This window comes from Girardinichthys multiradiatus, chromosome 17 (assembly GCF_021462225.1).
Source record: "Girardinichthys multiradiatus isolate DD_20200921_A chromosome 17, DD_fGirMul_XY1, whole genome shotgun sequence".
In the NCBI taxonomy this organism is placed as follows: Eukaryota; Metazoa; Chordata; class Actinopteri; order Cyprinodontiformes; family Goodeidae; genus Girardinichthys; species Girardinichthys multiradiatus.
This window is the reverse complement of record NC_061809.1, coordinates 28,196,943-28,217,980: the sequence shown is the minus strand read 5'-3', so window position 1 is coordinate 28,217,980 and position 21,038 is coordinate 28,196,943. Positions and strand designations below refer to the sequence as shown.

The 21,038-nt window shown below is 41.5% G+C and overlaps 4 protein-coding genes across 4 annotated transcripts; all 4 read left to right on the top strand.

The window, feature by feature from the left end:
* The first annotated feature begins 357 nt into the window (after positions 1-357).
* LOC124882929 (histone H2A-like) lies at positions 358-1,337 on the top strand. Its single transcript, XM_047389615.1, has one exon. It carries the CDS (start codon positions 396-398, stop codon positions 780-782), a length of 387 nt encoding a protein of 128 aa, XP_047245571.1. The 5' UTR covers positions 358-395; the 3' UTR covers positions 783-1,337.
* An 83-nt stretch (positions 1,338-1,420) lies between these two features.
* LOC124882931 (histone H3-like) lies at positions 1,421-10,674 on the top strand. The gene is made up of 3 exons (XM_047389618.1): positions 1,421-2,123; positions 6,022-6,033; positions 10,187-10,674. The coding sequence occupies exons 1-3, from the start codon at positions 1,831-1,833 to the stop codon at positions 10,626-10,628; spliced, it is 747 nt and encodes a 248-aa protein (XP_047245574.1). The 5' UTR covers positions 1,421-1,830; the 3' UTR covers positions 10,629-10,674.
* On the top strand, positions 4,541-5,417 carry LOC124882930 (histone H2B 1/2). The gene has a single exon (XM_047389616.1). It carries the CDS (start codon positions 4,559-4,561, stop codon positions 4,931-4,933), a length of 375 nt encoding a protein of 124 aa, XP_047245572.1. The 5' UTR covers positions 4,541-4,558; the 3' UTR covers positions 4,934-5,417.
* Positions 8,267-9,185, top strand: LOC124882927 (histone H1-like). Its single transcript, XM_047389613.1, has one exon. The coding sequence runs from the start codon at positions 8,585-8,587 to the stop codon at positions 9,173-9,175; it is 591 nt and encodes a 196-aa protein (XP_047245569.1). The 5' UTR covers positions 8,267-8,584; the 3' UTR covers positions 9,176-9,185.
* Positions 10,675-21,038: the final 10,364 nt, after the last annotated feature.

The window sequence follows — 21,038 nt, the reverse complement described above, 5'->3', positions numbered from 1 at the left end:
AGGTAAGAAAATTACAGCTTTTTTTAACATGTACTTTAAAACCAATAATAAACTCTGGTATTTTATTTTGTAAATTTATTATTTAGATATGAAGCTTAATTATGAGTTTACATTTTATCTAGTGGTATTAACACAGAAATATGTCAGAGGGAGGTAAACAATACCATCTTTACAGTATTATTACAACAATCGTAAGCTTTGGTATTTTATTTTGTAGGTCCCAGTCACTGCAGAGCGGAAGTGCTCTACCTAGTGCAACAGCTTGACGTAGAGTCTTTTGATTGGAGGATTAGCTTTCTGTTCGGGTCTGACCAATCAGTGAATAGATGATGCCTATAAATACTTGGCTCTCTCCCCGAAGCTTTACTTTTGTTTTGAAAAACGAAATCAGAAAGATGTCTGGACGCGGAAAGACCGGAGGCAAAGCCAGAGCCAAGGCCAAGACTCGCTCATCCCGTGCTGGTCTCCAGTTCCCAGTTGGCCGTGTTCACAGGCTGCTGAGGAAAGGAAACTACGCGGAGCGCGTCGGTGCCGGAGCTCCAGTGTACCTGGCCGCGGTGCTGGAGTACCTGACTGCTGAGATCCTGGAGCTGGCCGGAAACGCGGCCCGCGACAACAAGAAGACCAGGATCATCCCCCGCCACCTGCAGCTGGCCGTCCGCAACGACGAGGAGCTGAACAAGCTGCTGGGCGGAGTCACCATCGCTCAGGGTGGCGTCCTCCCCAACATCCAGGCTGTGCTGCTGCCCAAGAAGACCGAGAAGCCCGCCAAGGCCAAGTAGATGTTCTCGGCTACAACAACCCAACGGTTCTTTTAAGAGCCACCCACATCTGTCCAAAGAGTCAAGTTTCACCTCATATTTGCTTAAATATGACTCAGATTATTCATCTGACTGCTGCAAACATGAATAATATGGATACAAACAACTCACTGTGTTTATATTTATATTTAGAGTATTGAAGATAATTATAATTGTGAGTAAAAGGTCATTGGTGGAAGTCCAGGAGTAAAGCTGAGCTGAAGATCTTGCTTTGGGTAATGAGGCAGCAGCAAACTGCTCATGTGACAAATAACCAGGTAAACAAGCCTTCTGATTGCATTCAGTAATCTACAATTAAACTAATATCACTATACTTTAGAAAGTCTCTTTTTTTATATATATATTAAGTGAAAAGGAAGTTAGTTTCCTGGAGTTATGTCCCAACCAAACAATGTTCAGTGATGGAGGATGAAACCTCTTTGGCTGTTAGTCTCAAAAATACATTTCATTTCAACTAGAACTGTTATTCACTGCCTGAATGAAGAGGATATGTCAATAAAAAAACTTTTAACCTGCCTCACTTTCATGCTACCAATGATGGAAAATTACTCGTTTTCTATCCATCAGACTATTGTCATAAAGAGCATCTTAGATGTCAGAGGAGAAAAGCAATACACCACAAACAAAGAGCACTTTGTCATAATGTCTGGTTTGCATTTTTGATTCTATGTATGATTCATTTCTCTCTTTATAACAGCTGGTAAGAATTTCAAGCGTTTTTCTGTCTGCAATTTTTATTTTTTAATAAAGCAAATAAAAGGTGTTGTTAATAAACTCCCATCTTTGGAAAACGAAGTAAAATAAAAAGTTTATCGCTTTGAGAGATGCAGGAAATGTATTATGAAATAAACGGAAATGGTTCCTATCCTGGTTGCGAACTTAAAGGCGGAAGTAGAGAGATTGGCAACTGTCTGTCTTCACGTACGTCCTCAATATGTAGTTAAATCCAGACGCTCCCAGTCGTCTCTCACCAGTTTGTAGTCAACAGACAACCTACAACCAGATCACAATGAGTGGACGAGGTAAAGGAGGTAAAGGACTCGGGAAAGGAGGCGCCAAGCGGCACCGTAAGGTCCTCCGTGACAACATCCAGGGCATCACTAAGCCCGCTATCCGCCGTCTGGCTCGCCGCGGAGGAGTCAAGCGTATCTCCGGTCTGATCTACGAGGAGACCCGCGGTGTGCTCAAGGTGTTCCTGGAGAACGTCATCCGGGATGCCGTCACCTACACCGAGCACGCTAAGAGGAAGACTGTGACCGCCATGGATGTGGTGTACGCCCTGAAGAGGCAGGGCCGCACTCTGTACGGCTTCGGAGGTTAAATCTACCGCTTAACGCAACTACAAACAACGGCTCTTTTAAGAGCCACCCACACTTCTGAAGACATAGTTCCTGCATGTGTGACGACATGCATGTTTTTACTACTCTAAAACAAACACAGATCCACTTGCTTTTACAACTCTTATTCAATGCATTTACTCTACAACACTTTTTTATATTCCCAACATTTTGCACAAAATTAATCAAGTAATGCAACCATTTATGATGAGTGATGGTTACCTTCCTGTCATTAGATACAGATCTAATAAAGTGACACTTTATATAATATGACAAACATAATCACCACATAAGTCCATAGATCTTGGGTTGATGGATCTGTATCATCAAGCAGCTGGTCACATCAAACCTTGTTCTCCAGCTTCGTTCAGCTGCAGATGTCTCATGACAAATAGTAATAAAGACTGAAAGTCCTTTGACATGAACTCCGTGCCGTCATCTGATCTATTGCATTTCACTTTTCCTTAGCAGGCTCCTGCTGTAATAAACCTTTCGGTAGCTTTGACTGTATCGCCTTTAGTTTTCAGGAAGTAGACAAATATCGCTCTTGAAAAGTCATCAGTAAATGCCAGCGTAGATTTAAACCCTTCTTTTGCAGCAGGCTCAATAGGGTCAGCTAAGTCTGTGTGCACTGGTCTAGTTCAAGAGCTGTTTTAGCTTCTGCTCTGGATACATTTTCCCTGTAGTGTCGGTTAGTTTTATGAACCTTCTCTTTCATTTTCATAGCTGTCACAACAGTTTCTAGTTTAACACCTCTTGAAAATGACAGTGACCTGATCTTATGCCACAGGTGAATGTCATAACAACCTAAAGCTGCATCAGCATCATTTGTCAAGGAAATAAAAGTTTATCGTACACTCTGATGTCAAATCTGGAGCCATCTACAGATGAGTTGATCGTGTCCTTCTTTAAAGTTGACCGAGGCTCCTTGGACGTCGCAGCTTTAACAGAGAAGATGCTCCGTGGATACGTGGGGATGTACAGCGCCCTTGTTATCACCACCTTCACGTTTCATGCCACACCGCTCGTCCTCATCCTGGCAGCAAGCTCCACGAAGCGTTCCTGTGGTCGAAAGCATCGTCGAAGTGTTTGAACCTATTCAGGTCATTAATTATGTGAGAAGTTGCACCGGTGTCCACCATTAGCCCTCTTCATTCTTAATCCGCTAATCTGTCCGTCGCTCACCTTGGAAACCAACGAGTGATCATCCCCATCATTTGGCTGTTTTAAACGTTCTTTCTTCTTTTGCCGACAGTTACTGTCCTTGTGACTGGAACCTTTACAAAAACTGCACCATTGTCATTTATAATCCCTAAGACATTGCCGCACTGTCCTTTCTGGCCTCAATTGTAGCACGTAAACTCCGGAGTTTCTTTTTGTCTTTGCATTGCTTTGTCCATGAAGCCACTTGCTTTCATCACATTATCTTCATCCACATTAGCATCAAACTTCTCTGTGCTTTCATAACTTGTCAGCTTCACTTTGAACACACCAAAGGTTAACTTGTCATCACTGCTTTGCGTTATCAGTCACCCCTTCTTCTTCTATAGTGGGTCGCGGGGAAGCTGGTGCCTATCTCCAGCAGTCTATGGGCGGGGTACACCCTGGACAGGTGGCCAGTCCATGCAGAAAGGAACCCAGGACCTTCTTGCTGCAAGGCAACAGTGCTACCAACTGCACCACCATGCAGCCCTGCGTTGTGTGGACCACAAATGGTTTAAATGGTTCAGGCAGACCTTTCAAAATCATTGCAATTAATCGTTCATCGCTAAGTGCCTTTTCAGCATTTCTAAGCGCTGTAATGGCAGTTTGAGCCCAAATAATAGAGTCTGTGACATTCTCACTGGCAGCTTTCTGGGGGGATGTTAGTTCTGTTAACCAGCACTACTTGGACTAAGACCACCAGCTCATCTGCATACACAAGATGGTTTATAGGTCTTGGCAGGCATCCAGTGTTACAGGCTCTGAGCTCCAAATCATGACTTTTATTGTGACGATGATGGCTTGCTGTGAGATCAGTTTTAGCTTTTACCCTGCAGTGCTGCTAACATCATGTCTGCAGAATAAAGCAGATTAAGTCGCCATGAAGAAGAGCCACAGTCACCATTTTATTCTGTGTGTAAATCTAGAGATGTCATTTTAGCACCTTTTTCTTGGCCTGTGGTAAATAGGAAGTTTAATATAGAAATATGAAGGAGTAAACAGACAAGTACACGTCTGTAAAACTGCACATAATACACACACACACACACCATTCTTGCAGCCTTTCCAACCTTCCGATCAGCTGAGCCAATCAGAGGTTGGGGACAGCGGAGTCCTATTTACATACAGCTTGTATAAGGAGACTCCCTCTCTGCTCAACATTATTCAGTCGCTGCTGTTTCCTAGAAAATCATCAGGATGCCTGAACCCGCCAAGTCTGCGCCCAAGAAGGGCTCCAAGAAAGCCGTGACCAAGACGGCTGGCAAAGGAGGCAAGAAGAAGAGAAAGACCAGGAAGGAGAGCTATGCCATCTACGTGTACAAGGTGCTGAAGCAGGTCCACCCCGACACCGGCATCTCGTCCAAGGCCATGAGCATCATGAACTCGTTTGTCAACGACATCTTTGAGCGCATTGCCTCCGAGGCTTCTCGTCTGGCTCACTACAACAAACGCTCCACCATCACCTCCAGGGAGATCCAGACCGCCGTGCGGCTCCTGCTGCCCGGTGAGCTGGCCAAGCACGCCGTGTCTGAGGGCACCAAGGCTGTCACCAAGTACACCAGCTCCAAGTAAACAGTGCTGCTGTTTACCACCAACTCAACAAAGGCCCTTTTAAGGGCCACACAAAAACTCTTTTTAAGTGCAGAAGACCTGCTCTGATTAAGCTTATTTTAGTTGATGATTGAATACAGCTGATCAAAGGTTGTCCTGGTTGATGGTTCAAGTCAGAAATGCAGATGTACCACCCGTTAAAAATGCATGATCAGATCAAAAATGTACATTTATTAAATTGCAAATGATATTAAGGTAAAACATTACTAGTTTAAAAAAACCTAGTTCAAATGAGTAGGAAATGGCTTTACAGGTCTGAAATGTAAATGGGAAGGGACAAACTGATGCATGGCTAAAAAAGCCTTTATGAACTGGAAAACACGTTGACACAATTATCAAACACTAAACCAACAGAAATCTACAAACTATTCATCTGCTGTCTTATCAACCAGCTCCCTAATGTAGAGTATTTCTGCTGAAATAAACACTGATCAATGTATCTCAATATTTTTGGCAATATCTAGAGTTAATTTGATATTCATCTTTTTTAAGGGGCAAAAACATTAATATTTTGATTATTTTATTTTTTATTCAAACTTTTATCGAAAGACAAAGATACTCATTTCACTTTCAGATGTTTCCCACATTTCTTTTCTTTCACAACACGTCGTCTCAAGGTTCTTCACAACAGTCAGGTTCATACATTCCTATTAATCGTAAACATTGAACAGTTCAGTCAGATTCAGTTATTTATTCAAATTGGATAAAAAGTTTTTCTATCTAAGGAAACCCAGCAGATTGCATCCAGTCAGCAGTGTTGCCAGGTGTACGATAATTATTGTATTTGCACGATAATTTGGCTCTCTGTACGATCAATACTCCTAAAAAAGGCCAAATGTACGATATCGCCAAACTCTGTTGGAGTTTTGTTGTGAACCTTGAAGGCATCTGTGTCCGGATTCGGAAACAAATGCTGGAAATTCCAGCCAATCGTGCTTTTCTAAATGTGACCTATGAGTGACGTGAATGCGTTGGCCTCAGAGCAACGGCCATGATTGGCTGAATAGTCCACTGCGCCCGACCATGATTGAGGAAAAGAAGAAGCAGAGTCCAGCGGCACTGTGGGGCTGCAGATGTTGATAAATCTATTCCGTACTGATGCCACAAATCTGTGAGTGCCTGTTAGACGTGATTCAACACAACAGACTTGTTATTTTGGTTATGACGAGTGTACGATAATTTCCCTCAAAATACGATAATTTTACTTCTCTAGTACGATAATCCTACATTTCTCACCTGGTAACACTGCCAGTCAGTGACTTGCAGCATTAAGTTGTATTAGGCTGCAGTAGAAGGGCTTTCTCTGAAACTGATTAGTTTAATTCAATTCAGTTTATTTATATAGCGCCAATTTACAAAACACGTCGTCTCAAGACTTCACAAAAGTCAGGTACATACATTCCAATTAATCCTAATCATTGAACAGTGCAGTCAGATTCAGTTATTTATTCAAATTGGATAAAAAGTTTTTCTATCTAAGGAAACCCAGCAGATTGCATCCAGTCAGTGACTTGCAGCATTCACTCCTCCTGGATGAGCATGTAGAGACAGTGGACAGTCACTGGTGTTGACTTTGCAGCAATCCCTCATACTGAGCATGCATGTAGCGACAGTGGAGAGGAAAAACTCCCTTTTAACAGGAAGAAACCTCCAGCAGAACCAGGCTCAGTGTGAGCTGCCATCTGCCACAACCAACTGGGGGTTTGAGAGAAAGAACAGAGACACAAAGAGAACAAAGAAGCACTGATCCAGGAGTACTTTCTATGGGAAGGAAAAGTAAATGTTAATGGATGTAGCTCCTTTAGTTGTTTAATCTAGAAAGAAAGAACAGATAAACTCTGAGCCAGTTTTCAAGTTTAGAATATGAAAGAGAGCGTATACAGTTAGTCACAGTAAAAGCTCAGTTAGTAGCCATGTCTAGGAGAAAAATAGGGTTAAACACTGAAAGACAGGGCCAAGTGTATCATCAGTAGAAGGTGAGCATTAAGTTGTTGCCAGCAGAAGCTTGGATGATGCTCCTCTCCAGAAAGGTGCCACAGGTAGACACAGAGTCAGGCCAGGTGTAGCTTCTAGGAAGAGAAAAGAGAGAACAAAGTTAAAAGCTGAAATAACAGCAAATAATGCAAAATTGGAGAGTAGTGTGAGAATGTAGCGATAAGGGTGAAAGTGGTAAATATGTCCTCCAGCAGCCTAAGCCTATAGCAGCATAACTACAGAGATAGTTTAAGTTCAGATTATTTAGTTAAACGGCGCTTATTTACAACAATGTCGTCTCAAGGAACCTCACAAAGGGTCCCACTGATGGTCATTGTTATACTAAAAACTACAAGGATTGGGATACCTCTCTCTGTCAGACTGATTATAACCATTGGAAAAGAGAAGGGGTCATACAGGTAGCAGAAATGGAGGGTGTGATCATAAATAAGCATGTGTAAGTAAATGTATAAACAGAAATTACATAATACAATGATGGGTGCCATTGATGACTGTAGAATGTAGTTCTAGTGTCCATGAAGTTTCTCCATCTGAAAAATATCTTGGATCACATTTATACAGTCTTCCATTGTGGGTACTTTATCAGTCCTTTATTTCTGGGTAATTACATTTTTACTGGTAGCTAACATAATCTTACATATATATATTTGGATGATTCCTTTCACATTATCTGGCAATTTTCCCTAAAACATAGTTTAAAATTTTAAGGGTACCTTGGTCCCAATAACCTCCTCGGTGTTATATTTACTTCTATTTTGCTTTTTTATTTTATCTAAAGGTTTTTGTTTTTTAACAAAACCATGTTAACTGATCCATCACTGATTAGGACAACTGAGAGCAAATGTAAAAATCCTGTAACGTTTTAACTGCGTGTAAAATAACTATTTCTGGAACTTCTGGATGGCCCAATTTGAATTTCGGCAAAAAATAAGTATTCAGTGAGATCCCAGAGAAGATGGACGTAATCAGTTAATGAATCTAATTTCTGTTCAGAAAACACAAACACATATTGCTTGAGTGAACTTCTTAAACAGAATCTGATAAAAGTGTCTGGGTACTAATTTATTTTAATAAAATATTTCATACACAAAGAAGTGTTGTCCATCGGATTCATCAGAGAGGAATCATGCCCGGCTTTTCCGTGTGTTTACTGTGGGGAAAACATCTCTCTTTATAATTCAAATACTAAAACTACCGCAACCATTAATTCGTATTCTGTCCGCTACCTTCTTTTTAGCTAGTGGATGGCGTTCATGTCCTATGCAGACTGGTTTTAGATGTTTTAGGATAGGAAATGTGGGGAAAACTCGTCTCTAAATGCACAAAATCATGGAGTGTCTGACACCTTTGAGGGCTCCTGGAACAAAAACTGAAAGTGTTGGAAACCAAATGTGACATTATTGTGGAGATAGAACAGTTTACTTTTCGTTGCAATGAAATATACGATAGAAAACATCAACTTAGCGAAGATTTAAAGCCTAAAACGAGTAGGAGAAAACACAACTGCAGCCATGTTTGAGGCGGCAGCAGAACGGCGGGGTTGGGTTGTCTCTTCACGGTTCTCATGTGTGTTATAAGTCCCGCCTCCTGCTCTGAACCGAACATTAACTGAGAAACATGGCAGAAGAAGCTCCAGCAGCAGCACCGGCTAAAGCCCCGGCAAAAGCCCCGAAGAAGAAGTCCGCTCCCCGGGCCAAGAAAGATGGACCTAGTCTCTCTAAAGTCATCGCGGCCTCCGTGGCCGATTCCAAGGAGCGCAAGGGGATGTCTCTGTCGGCGCTCAAGAAGGTCCTGGCTGGGAAAGGAGTAGATGTGGCCAAGGCTAACAAGCGCATCAACACCGCTGTCACCAAGCTGGTCACCGAAGGAACCCTGAGCCAGACTAAAGGGACCGGGGCATCCGGCTCCTTCAAGCTGGCAAAGAAGGAGCCCAAAGCCGCCAAGCCGGCCAAGAAGGTGGTGAAGAAGGCTCCCGTCAAGGCAAAGAAGCCCGCCGCCAAGAAGGCCACCACTCCCAAGAAAGCCGCTGCTAAGAAACCGGCAGCGGCCAAGAAGTCCCCGAAGAAGGTTCCGGCTAAGAAAGCGGTGAAGAAGGTGGTGAAGAAGAGCCCCAAAAAGCCCGCCGCTAAGAAGCCAAAGGCTGCTAAGAAGCCTGCAGCCAAGAAAACGGGAGCCAAGAAGCCCGCAGCTAAGAAGGCCCGGAAGTAAACAGCTGCTTCAACTCAGTGCACCAAAGGCTCTTTTCAGAGCCACCACACCTTCACCTAGAGATGATTCCTAAAATGCATCCCTGTTTCTAACGTGGAGTTGGTTAGAAATGATTAAACACAATTTTAGTAAATGCGTTTTTCAACATATTCAGCTGCCTTCAATAAGCTGACATAGTATCAATACTACATGGTAACATGTAGGTTAAAACTATTAATGATTGATCCTACATACCAAAGGTGCAGGAAGGGAAGTCTTTAGGTCACAATTTATTATATTTGTTCCAACTTAGCTTTTTATTAACGGTAACATAAAATTGATGCAAATCACCAAATGAATCAATTCAATGAACACATCTTAATTTGTTTCTTTAAACTAACCATCTCTGCCAGAACACTTGACAGTCCAGAACAACACCATGCATACTTGGACTGATCTCACAGCATACTCTTTTATAAAGTCAGTTGTGTATATATGTACCTTTTAAAAATATGTTCTTTATTTCAGCTATTATATATATATATATATATATATATACCAGCTCTTGCTGAGAGCAAAGTGTACTGGAGCCAAATTCTTCGTTTGTCTGTTCATACTTGGCAGTAAAGCTGGTTCTGAACCGTTCTGACGATGAAACAGGAGAAAAGAGGTGATTTAACTTCTGCAGAGATGTTTCCTGATACATATAATTAATGTGATGATCAATAGCATAAACTATTAGTATTTTTACCAATGAAATAGCATTTCATAAACGTTTTATTTTGTGGATATTTTCAGAATACATTAAAATAAATTCACACTTGATTTTTTCATAAAAGCCGTTAAAATAATCCCTCCCTTTTTCGACGTTAGTTAAAAGTCTATCGCGCTTTATTTTGAAAATTTTAAATCTAACCAATAGCTGCGTTAGAATGGTTTCACTACGTCTGCAATCTGAGCCAATCAGGAGTGACCTCGCGCCGCCACTCTCTTTATAAGACCGCTGTTCGCCTTCAGAACTCATCTGTTCAGTTTTGAACGCAGAGGGAAGTGTTGCGTCACTATGGCCCGAACCAAGCAGACCGCTCGTAAATCCACCGGAGGAAAAGCTCCCAGGAAGCAGCTGGCGACTAAAGCCGCTCGCAAGAGCGCCCCAGCTACCGGCGGAGTGAAGAAGCCTCACCGTTACAGGCCCGGTACCGTGGCTCTGAGGGAGATCCGCCGCTACCAGAAGTCCACCGAGCTGCTGATCCGCAAGCTTCCCTTCCAGCGGCTGGTTAGAGAGATCGCTCAGGACTTCAAGACCGATCTGCGGTTCCAGAGCTCCGCAGTGATGGCTCTGCAGGAGGCTAGCGAGGCCTACCTGGTCGGCCTGTTCGAGGACACCAACCTGTGCGCCATCCACGCCAAGAGGGTCACCATCATGCCCAAAGACATCCAGCTGGCCCGCCGCATCCGCGGAGAACGTGCTTAAATTTAACAAAAGTACAAACAACCCAACGGCTCTTTTAAGAGCCACATAAATTGCTCTTAAAGAGCTGATTACCTTTTCCTATTAGCCTGTTTGGAGCTTTAATTATTGAAAAGTGAATTGCAACACTTTCTCTTTCTGATATAGACAAAAAACCTATTTTTTTTTTTTTATTACTCTTTTCTATATAAACTTCAGATTAAGTTCAATGTTTAGGTTCTTGGAAGGAAAGAAGTCCTGAACTTCTGTCAACAAGAACAATTTAAGTTTATTCAATTTCAATACATCAATTTTACGTAAAAGTTTAACAAAAGGCTTTGTAATAATTTTCTAAACTTGGCCATGAAAAGCTAAACTAAGATGAATTACATAAGATACCTTATTTTTAAATGTACTGTAAGGAGGTAAATTCTACCATCTAGAGGTACGTTGGTTGTTGATCTGGACTCAAAATCAGGTGCAAACTGGGAGCTGAAGCCAAATTAACGGAAACGTACTGTAAAATGAAGTATATGTTGAATGTAGTTTATTTACAGACATGCAAATTAATGGAAATGGATGAATTTGCAATGAGGATAAGAAATGATGAGCAGCATAAAAGGTCTTAAACTGATTCCAGACTAGTGTCCATTTTTAGTTTTGTAAATACAAAGAATGTCTACTTGAAAAATATAAATCATTGACCTTGGAATTTGGTTTTGTAGTTTGAATTCACCAGAAAGTGGAAATCGTCCACCCAGTGCGATAACTTGATGTAGACTTTCTTGATTGGAAGACTAACCATAACATAATATCACTCCGATTTACAAATAATGCATAAATAACTTGTTGATTTTTATTTATTTTTTTTCCGTATCAAAATGAGGTAAATATATATGCATTTTTAAGCTGTTTTGTTTTCCATGCCGCTCGCACACACCTGAACACGCAGACACACTGAATGGCGGTGCATGTGGATTAGCTCCTAAATACAGTGGTACCCAGGTGCTTTGTTGGGTCACCTGGACCTCCAGATGTTTTCAGAACTGTCCCGAATCTCATGAAAGAAGTTCAGGTCTGTTCAAAAGATGCATTAAGCACCAAAATGACAGACTTCACTTTTTTTATTTAAAAACAATCAGATTTGTTTCTATTGTGTTCCATATAATCACTGCCCGCTCTACCTTCTGAAAATGAATCTAAGGGAAAAGAAGACAAAAAGAGGTTATTTGTGCACACACTGCCTCAATAGGAGGCCTGTGCTCGTTGTTATTCTTCAGAATTTGTCAATTCTGAAGAAGTCCAGAATGGCTGTTCAGTCCAGAAGCGTTGGCCTGCCTTATTATTTACCCGAAAAGTTGCACTGAGCGCCTCAACAGGGCTGCAACAGGGGAGACGGCAGATTTCAGAGCAGCCGCGGAGCCAACCAGAGTGGGAGCCTGGTAGGTGTGTGCGCCCAGGAACAGGTAGAAGCAGAGCGGCTAAATCCAGACTGACGTTAGCATTAAACCTGAGAGCTGGCTTAGAATGGGCTAATTGTAAGCTAGCGCTAATCACTGATTCACCAGCATGACATGAGGTGGAGGTTCACTAATGAGCATCATCAGGGTCAGGATGAGGGACTTTTACCTGAGCTCCAGGTGAAGTTAAATGGCCTGGCCGTGATAGAAAATAGTAGAACCCTCTCTGTGAGCTTCTAGCTGGATCTGCATCATGATGTGAAAAATATCTGATCCTTTAGCTTAGTCAAAATCTAAGCATTTAATCTTAAAGTTACTAAACACATTAAAAAGTCCTTCAGATCACCACATTGCATCTCATCGCTGCAGCTGGTCCTATAGTCCAGTTCTACGTGTAGACAGAACCAGGTGTTGTTCAATAAACCAGGAAAATATCTCCTGGTCCCAGAAAGACACAATAGAAAGACAAAAGTAAGCCTCCCTACTCTCTTTTATATCTACTAATCCTAAACATTCATCTCTGGGTTGTTTAAAGGTGCAGAATTAATGAGAAATAAATTATAGTTAATCACAGGTGTATCATTAATTAGTTAACAGTTTTATTTTTCTGAATAATACATGTAATATGTATTATATAAACTAAACTCATTAAACAAAGATACAGTTTTACTCAATGTAATACATACATACCACTTTTTGTATACATTTATTAATAGCTGTAATATTAGTATTGATAACAGGACAAAAGGTGAGAGGCTAAGAAAGGTCCAGGATGAGGCTCCATGTTCTATTTTAAACACCTTTTTCTCTATAGAAAGTGTTTAATAGTAAAGACTGAACTAATGGCTCAGTGGAGAACAACAAACTAAGTGGAATGAAGGGCTGGAAAGACGGTAGTAAAACGACAAGTTCATGAAATAAACATATTTTAATGAAATGTTGGGATAGCTCACAGCATAATTAACATAAATAAATGTATTTTTAGGGTCATACAATTTCATTAAAATCTATATGCTTTTTAGAAATGTAAGAAATTATGACAATGGAGCCTCAGGGTGGGAGAGAGTAAAATTTAAAAAAGTCATTTACATAGCTGAGAAAAGAAGCACATTTATTTGAGCCACAGTAAACATAGTTTCTCTGAGTTTAAGAACAACTTTAGTCAGACGGACTGAGCAGAAAGTTTTTTCTAAATATCACAAAATGTGTCTTTATCTGCGTCAGCCAAAATGTTTTTTCATCAGTTGTAAAGTGTTTCTCTTCATCCTTCACGTCAAATACTAACAAAACATTTAAATCAAATTCTAAATTGTCAAGCTTTTTTGTTTGATTGACAATAATTTACATTCAATGAAAACTCAGCCAAGGCAGAGAGCTGCTACAACAAGTCCTGTGTTACTGAAATACCACAATGCAGCATTTATGAATATGAAGGCGCTCTAAAAATATTTGGCTTTGTTTTCATAAAAAGATGAAGTAAAAGTAAGCCTCTTATTAATTGCTGAACAGATGTGGAAAAGAAAAGCTGCAGAGTAAATAGAAAAAAAACAGGAAAGTTAGGTGCATCATATTAAAAACATTTGAATGAATTTCTAAAACAGGAACATCAAATTTGCCCGAGTCCTTTTACAAAAGTAATGATTCAAGAAATAAATGACTAGACAGAAATCCCCCCAACCCCCAATGCTTGACCCAAAGTTACACCCTTGCAACTAGCCTTCTGGCAAATTCTGACCAACAGGTAAACAGATGTTTATATATTTATATATATACACACACACACGTACCGGCCACTTTATTAGGTACACCTTGCTAGTACCGGGTTGGACCCCCTTTTGCCTTCAGAACTGCCTTAATCCTTGGTGGCATAGATTCAACAAGGTTCTGGAAACATTCCTCAGAGAGTTTGGTCCATATTGACATGATAGCATCACACAGATGCTGCAGATTTGTCGGCTGCATCCAGGATGTGAATCTCCTGTTCCACCACCTCCCAAAGGTGCTCTATTGGATTGAGATCTGGTGACTGTGGAGGTCATTTGAGTCCAGTGAACTCATTGTCATGTTCAAGAAACCAGTCTGAGATGATTCCTGCTTTATGACATGGTGCGTTATCCTGCTGGAAGTAACCATCAGAAGATGGGTACACTGTGGTCATAAAGGGATGGACATGGTCAGTAACAATACTCAGGTAGGCTGTGGCGTTGACACGATGCTCAATTGGTACCAAGGGGCCCAAAGTGTGCCAAGAAAACATTCACCACACCATTACACCACCACCACCAGTCTGAACTGTTGATACAAGGCAGGATGGATCCATGCTTTCATGTTGCTGACGCCAAATTCTGACCCTACCATCCGAATGTTGCCGCAGAAATCGAGACTCATCAGACCAGGCAACGTTTTTCCAATCTTCTATTGTCTAATTTTGATGAGCCTGTGTGAATTGTAGCCTCAGTTTCCTGTTCTTAGCTGACAGTAGTGGCACCTGGTGTGGTCTTCTGCTGCTGTAGCCCATCCGCCTCAAGGTTCCACGTGTTGTGCGTTCAGAGATGCTCTTCTGCATGCCTTGGTTGTAACGACTGGTTATTTGAGTTACTGTTGCCTTTCTTTCAGCTTGAACCAGTCTGGCCATCTGGTATCAACAAGGCGTTTGCGCCTACAGAACCGCTGCTCACTGGATATTTTCTCTTTTTCGGACCATTCTCTGTAAACCCTAGAGATGGTAGTGCGTGAAAATCCCAGTAGATCAGCAGTTTCTGAAATATATATATTTATATATTTAAACAATTTGTGCCATTTTGTAGGAAGCGGTAAACACAACTTTACCCAAGAGGGCATCAGTAACTGTGGATGGTGCCATCAATTGTTCCAAAGTCTAGTTTAAACAGAAGTCAAACACAATCTTACACACCTGGTAACAAGGCAGAGCTATAAAATCTGCAAATTTAAAATGACATTTAAAATAAAACACCTTCAGTCTTACTGGCCTACCTTGTTTCAGGTCCCGGTATGTTTTATTAAATAAAACACCCACAGTCTCATTTTTCCCACATCAAAAAAACATATTGTGGCCTTTATCTGCTTAAATTATTCAGTGTATCTTGTCACAGACGGAGCGGCAGGATAGAGAAAATATTCACACCTATCACCCAGCGTGTTAAATATGAACAAATTGCTCTGTTTTCATGAGCAGCGGAGGACCTTGAGCCGGGATGATCTGCTTCCTACGGATGAATGCTAAACAAGGATTGTTAGGGGGTGCAAACATGGTTGCTCGGATGGTGCATTAGCAGTGAAACAAAACTGCCAACATCCACTGCAAACGATCCCTGCAGAGCAATTCCAGCGAGCAAGCCACACACAGTCTGTGTGCAGAGTTCATACCTGCTCCAAGAAACGCTGCAGACAGGCTGTAAAAGACTGTCCACACAGCGGCTGTAATCAGACTGCACCGTGTTTTTCTCAGCTGTGTAATTCATCAAAGTGACAGATGCCAATGAGTCTCAGTCAGCCAGACAGCCACAGCTAATCAATCATCTCTCTACCTGCTCTTTGTTTTACAGCCGTCTGCTGACAGTGGATCCACACGGATGCTTTCTTCGTATGTTTTGGAGTTTGGTTCTGCATAAAGATCGGGTCACGTTTATGTGTTTGTATAGCAATGTGTAAAAACAGCTGAAGTGGTTCACATAGTTAAATCTGTTTAATCATTTGTAGCCCAAAACAGAAAAGGAAGCAAACAACAATCAGATGGAATCAAATCAAATCAATGAAACACATTTCTAAAACAAATACAGAATTTTGTTTGACATATAGTTTAAAAACGAATGCCTTGTTGAAACCCCCTTTGATTTTATTACACCGCTCAGTCTTTTTGGGTCATGCCAGATCATGATGTGACAATAATTTTCTGAAATCTATCTGGACTTTGAGGGCATCTCCTCTGGTCAGGTCTCTTCAGATCTTATGTTGTCTTTGTGCCAACCGTACCTTTTCAGCCATTGTTTCCTCAGACCAGAGCGCATTTTCCCACATACATTTGGGAGAATGTTTTTGCTACATTTAATTGGGCTGGGATGTTCTTCTGTGTAAGAAAATGCGTCTGTTTTGTAATATATATGATCTCTGAGGTGATGAAATAAAAGCAGCAGTGGCACAATCAACAGTACATCTGTTGTTCTCCCTTTTGCCAGTAGGACACATTGGAGCATACAATTCAGTTTAATTCAATTCAATTCAATTCAAAAATACTTTATTAATCCCAAAGGGAAATTAAATGTTGTTATAGCTCATATTATGAAGGTTTCTTCAAAGAGCCGTTGTAGATGCTGATGGCTGTGGGCAGGAAGGATCTCCTGTAGCGCTCCGTCTTACAGCAGATCTGAAGAAGCCTCTGACTGAAGACACTCTGTTGTTGTAGGACAGTCTGATGAAGAGGATGCTCAGAGTTCTTCATAATGTTCTTCATTTTATGAAGAATCTGTCTTTCCACAATGATCTCCAGAGGTTCCAGAGGAGTCCCCAGAACAGAACCAGCCTTTTTTATCAGCTTGTTGAACTTTTTTAAGTCCCTGGTTCTGATGCTGCTTCCCCAGCAGATGATGGTAGAATAGATCACACTTTCCACAACAGACTTATAGAAGATATGCAGCATCTTGCTGCAAACACCAAAGGACCTAAGCTTCCTCAAGAAGTACAGTCTGCTCTGTCCCTTCTTGTAGATGTCTTCACAGTTGCATCTCCACTCTAGTCTGTTGTCCAGGTGAACAACGAGGTATTTATACTCCTCCACCACCTCCACTTCTTCTCCCATGATAGAAATAGTGTCTGACCTATCCATGCTTCTCTTAAAATCTACAATTATCTCCTTTGTTTTAGTCACGTTCAAGATGAGATGATTGTTTCCACACCATGCCACAAAGCGGTCCACCACCTTCCTGTACTCAGCTTCTTGTCCATCTCTGATCCACCAACGACTGCAGAATCATCTGAGTATTTCTGCAGATGACAGGAGTCTGTCTTGTACTGGAGGTCTGAGGTGTACAGAGTGAAAATGAATGGTGAGAGTACCGTCCCCTGTATGGAGCCCGGCAAGTGTCAGCAGGTAAAAAAAAAACTAACCCAGTGGAAATTCGTGCTTGTCAGATCCTGGTAATTTTGCCTGCTACTAACCCTTTTTCACCAGTAGGGGGGTTAGGAGCTGAAGGATCAGGGTGGTCAGGTGTTTCGCATGTTATCATCAGCTGGAGGACTATAAGAGGGAGGCGAGCCAGTACTTCGACGCCTGAGTGTTTTGCCTCTTCGTGGTATTCAACCTGGCCAATTTCATGGTTTTGAGAAGTTTGCTTCTCTGAGAAGACTCTGTTTTTTCCCTTGACTAATAGTCTGTTTTTTTGTCTCAGGTTACTCAAGCCTCGTTCGTTAAGAGATCTCAGGAGAACTTTCTAACAGTTTAAGGACTCTGGATTCTCGCTTTTTTCCCCGCTGGCAGCCGGATCAGACGTTTGCTTCACAGCTTCAGGCGAACCCTGTCCACCCTCCTCCGTACCTCTCAGGACTACCTTGCTCCGACGGTACAGTGTTGCTCGCTGCCCCTCCAGGATCACGACCTCTCTCCCTGGCGGACCTATCTCAACCTGACGTAAGCTCTCTCGTAGAGTACTTTTTAAGGTTTCTGTTGTGGTGTCTTACCTGCGTTCGTTTTCTCTTGCAGTCGCTCAGCAGCCTCTGTTTCCAGTACCTGGTTCCGCAAATAAAGCTTCTGAAACACTTCTCTGTTTAATCGTGTTTTTCTGCATGTGGGTCAAGTCGGCCATCAACATCATGACATTCTCACGCTTTACTAAACTGTGTGCTCTGTTTTGCAATCAGTGTGCCCAGATATCTCAGTGACATCTGTCAAGATGCCACTATTTCTTTTCAGAAATATGGGAATGAAATGCCTTGGGGGCTAGCTATGAGGGGGGGCCCAGTAAGATTTATTTTCATAGGGCCCAAAATCCCTGGTGGCACCCCTGCTCATCAGTGTGCCACCCAGGCTCCATCAGTCCAGATGGGCTATTCAGTCCCCATTTCAATCTGTGCTGAAATGACGAGCTGGGGCAGCATGGGGCTCCATACTGGCCTGGCGCCCGCTCCTCACACCTCACTGGCTGCAGGCGGGATCATCGTTTTCAGCGTTATTAGCAGAGGTGATCCACTGCTGATGGTTGGGGGTTGTCTGTTAAATGTTAACTGTTTTTAGATGTTAACTGTTTTGGGATAAAATATTAATTTTTCCTTTTAAGAGCAAGGTTCCTGAAAATATAGACCCCTCCAGACAATCCTGCTGTATCTCCTCACACATGCTCCACACGAGGTGATATGAGAACTAAGATTTCTCCTTTTCACACCTGAAAAGATCTAAATACACAAAACTCCACCTGTAAGGAATGATGGGATTAGAAGAAGCAAAGCCAATAACTGTGAATAGGTGTTATGTAATTAATCACACTCAGCTGTGCTGTTATTAAGTCCTCCATTGATGCTGGTGAGATATTTGATTTGCTCCTTAATGGACTTTCAGAATCGCTCAATTTGTTTCTTCCATAATTGCACAGAAGATGAACGCAGACACGTATGATCCGTTACCGATCAATTTTCCAATCTCGCATCCTGTCAGAGAGAAACATAAATTAGAGAAGGAGCGACTCTAGTTTGTTAAAGCTCTAAAAGACGACCTGATTCTGATTTCTATTCAAGAGAGCGATGATCATCTAATAACAGCTAGTCCCAAATTTTCCAGTGCCATTTTCAGAGTAAAATAAACCTTTATGTTTTATTAGGAGTGAATGCAGAATTATATGTGGAGGTGTGTGTCCTGCACTAAAACATCTTCATTACATCACAAACCAGTAAATAATATTCTGAATTTATTGTGCTCCAGATTATTGTCCTACCATTCTGTGCTATTTCATTTACATGCCACTGCCTGATGATAGTCGCGTATTTTTCTCACAGCCTTTTATTGTAGTACTTTATTGGTCTGCTGATGTATAAAAATTATATTTAGCTTTAAAAACAGACAAGAAGGGCTAAAATGTTTCTTTTTTTTTTACTTTGCATTTGCAGTAAAATTAGCCTTAAACTGATTTTAGTTTTAAGATTTAGTCATTTGTTTGTCTTTCCTGATGTTGCTCATATCTAATCAATGGAACGAAAATATTGATTGTTTCAGACAGAGCTCCAGGTACCTCCATTCTTCTTGCTTCCATTTGGTACCCTGCGAGAACGAGGAGAAGCACACGGAAGCATGTCCAGATTGAACAACCCATCACCTCAACCTATGGAGCAAAATCTGATGCCTCCTGCTCAAACCATGTGCTGCTTAGGGCTGGACCAGCAGCTTTAGTTAAACTACGCCACCTAACTAGAAGCTGCCTTGTGTTTTAGTTTAGTTTTTAGTACTTTTATAGTTTTTAAATTGGATCGTATGTTGCACTGAGGATCTGTGAGGTTCAGCTGGATGTCCTGCATGACGTTGAGATCAGAAGCAGCTGAAACAAGTGAAAGAGACACAAAAAAAGAGCAAGAAGGTGAAACACATGAACCATAACCAAAGGAGTCGCCTCAATCTCCATCCACTTAATCCTTAAAGAACCCCAAAAAAAAGGATTTTCTGATGTTTAAACATCCAGTAATGTCCACATCAATGTGATTCATTCATTTCTGTTGCTGCTGAAGATCATTTGAAGCAGTTTCACAGAAACACTTTGCATCTAAATACCATTAGGCTTCTCGTTTTAGTTATCAACTCAGCTCCTCAAGGATAAATGCCTCCATTTTCTTTCTTTCCCCTCTCTGCTTCGCCTCTCTGTAATATAGGAGGTTTATTTAGATCATAGCAACTTTTCCTGGAGCTTTATTGCAGGTGTGAAATGAAGAATAATGTAAGTCTGTGACTGGCAGCTCTGACAGCAGAATATTGTGTTTGTGTGGATGATTATCCAGCTTTGCTCTTCACTGTCCTTCAGCAGTTCAACAATCTGATTTACATCCTCATAAATCATTCACATCCAGCTTTCCTCTCAGAAACACACACACACACACACACACACACACCCGTGGGTTGTGTAATAATGAGCTTTTTAAGCAAGAACAGCCACATTCAATCTCATATTTACTCAGAGCACTTTAATTTCACCAAAGTTAAATAAAACTGATCTATTTTTATTCACTTCTGTTTTAAATCAGAGCCCTATATAATTATTGTGCAGTTCATCCTTTCATAAAGCAGGCTGACTAATTTAAAGGGTTCTTACTCTTTTCAGTGAGTTTTGGTTATTTGTTGCTCACAGAACAAAGAGTTATTCCATGAATATGGTTGGATCTAAACCATTCCTTTGTACCTTAATCTGTTTAGTGTTGTTCTCCTGCTGGAAGGAGAACCTGTGTCCCAGTCTCCAGGCTTTTGCTGCCTGTAACGAGTATTCTTCAAGGATTGTCCTGATTTTAGTTTCCTTGTCCCCAGAGCATGATGCTCTGTTCAGGGTGGTGTGTAGTGCTAGTTTTCTGTAAGATGTTTCAGTTTACATCCAGACCAAACAGTTCAGTTTGGGTCTCATCTGACCAGAGCACCTTTTTCTGCATGTTTGTTGTGTTCCCTACATGCCTTGTGGCAAAATGGAAATGGGACATCTTATGTTCCAGCCAGTCTTCCATAAACGATTTGTGGAGATTTTCTCCTGTCAACAGATTCTCCAACCTGAGCTGTGGAGCTTTGCAGCTCCTCCAGAGTTACCACGGGTTGCTTCTCTAATCAATGCTCTCCTTGCCTGACCAATCAGTGTAAGTGGAGGGCCATGTCCTGGTAGCTTCATGATGCTGTGTGTTCTCTCATGTTCTCCAACAAACGTTTGAGGCCTTCAAAACACTGCTGTATTCATACTTAGATTAAATGACACTGGTGTGTGCTTTCATTTAGGGGTATCAG

What these genes read in the sequence shown, in the direction of transcription:
- LOC124882930 (XM_047389616.1), top strand. Translation starts at nt 4,559, where the DNA reads ATGCCTGAACCCGCCAAGTCTGCGCCCAAGAAGGGCTCCAAGAAAGCC.
- LOC124882931 (XM_047389618.1), top strand. Translation starts at nt 1,831, where the DNA reads ATGAGTGGACGAGGTAAAGGAGGTAAAGGACTCGGGAAAGGAGGCGCC.
- LOC124882927 (XM_047389613.1), top strand. Translation starts at nt 8,585, where the DNA reads ATGGCAGAAGAAGCTCCAGCAGCAGCACCGGCTAAAGCCCCGGCAAAA.
- LOC124882929 (XM_047389615.1), top strand. Translation starts at nt 396, where the DNA reads ATGTCTGGACGCGGAAAGACCGGAGGCAAAGCCAGAGCCAAGGCCAAG.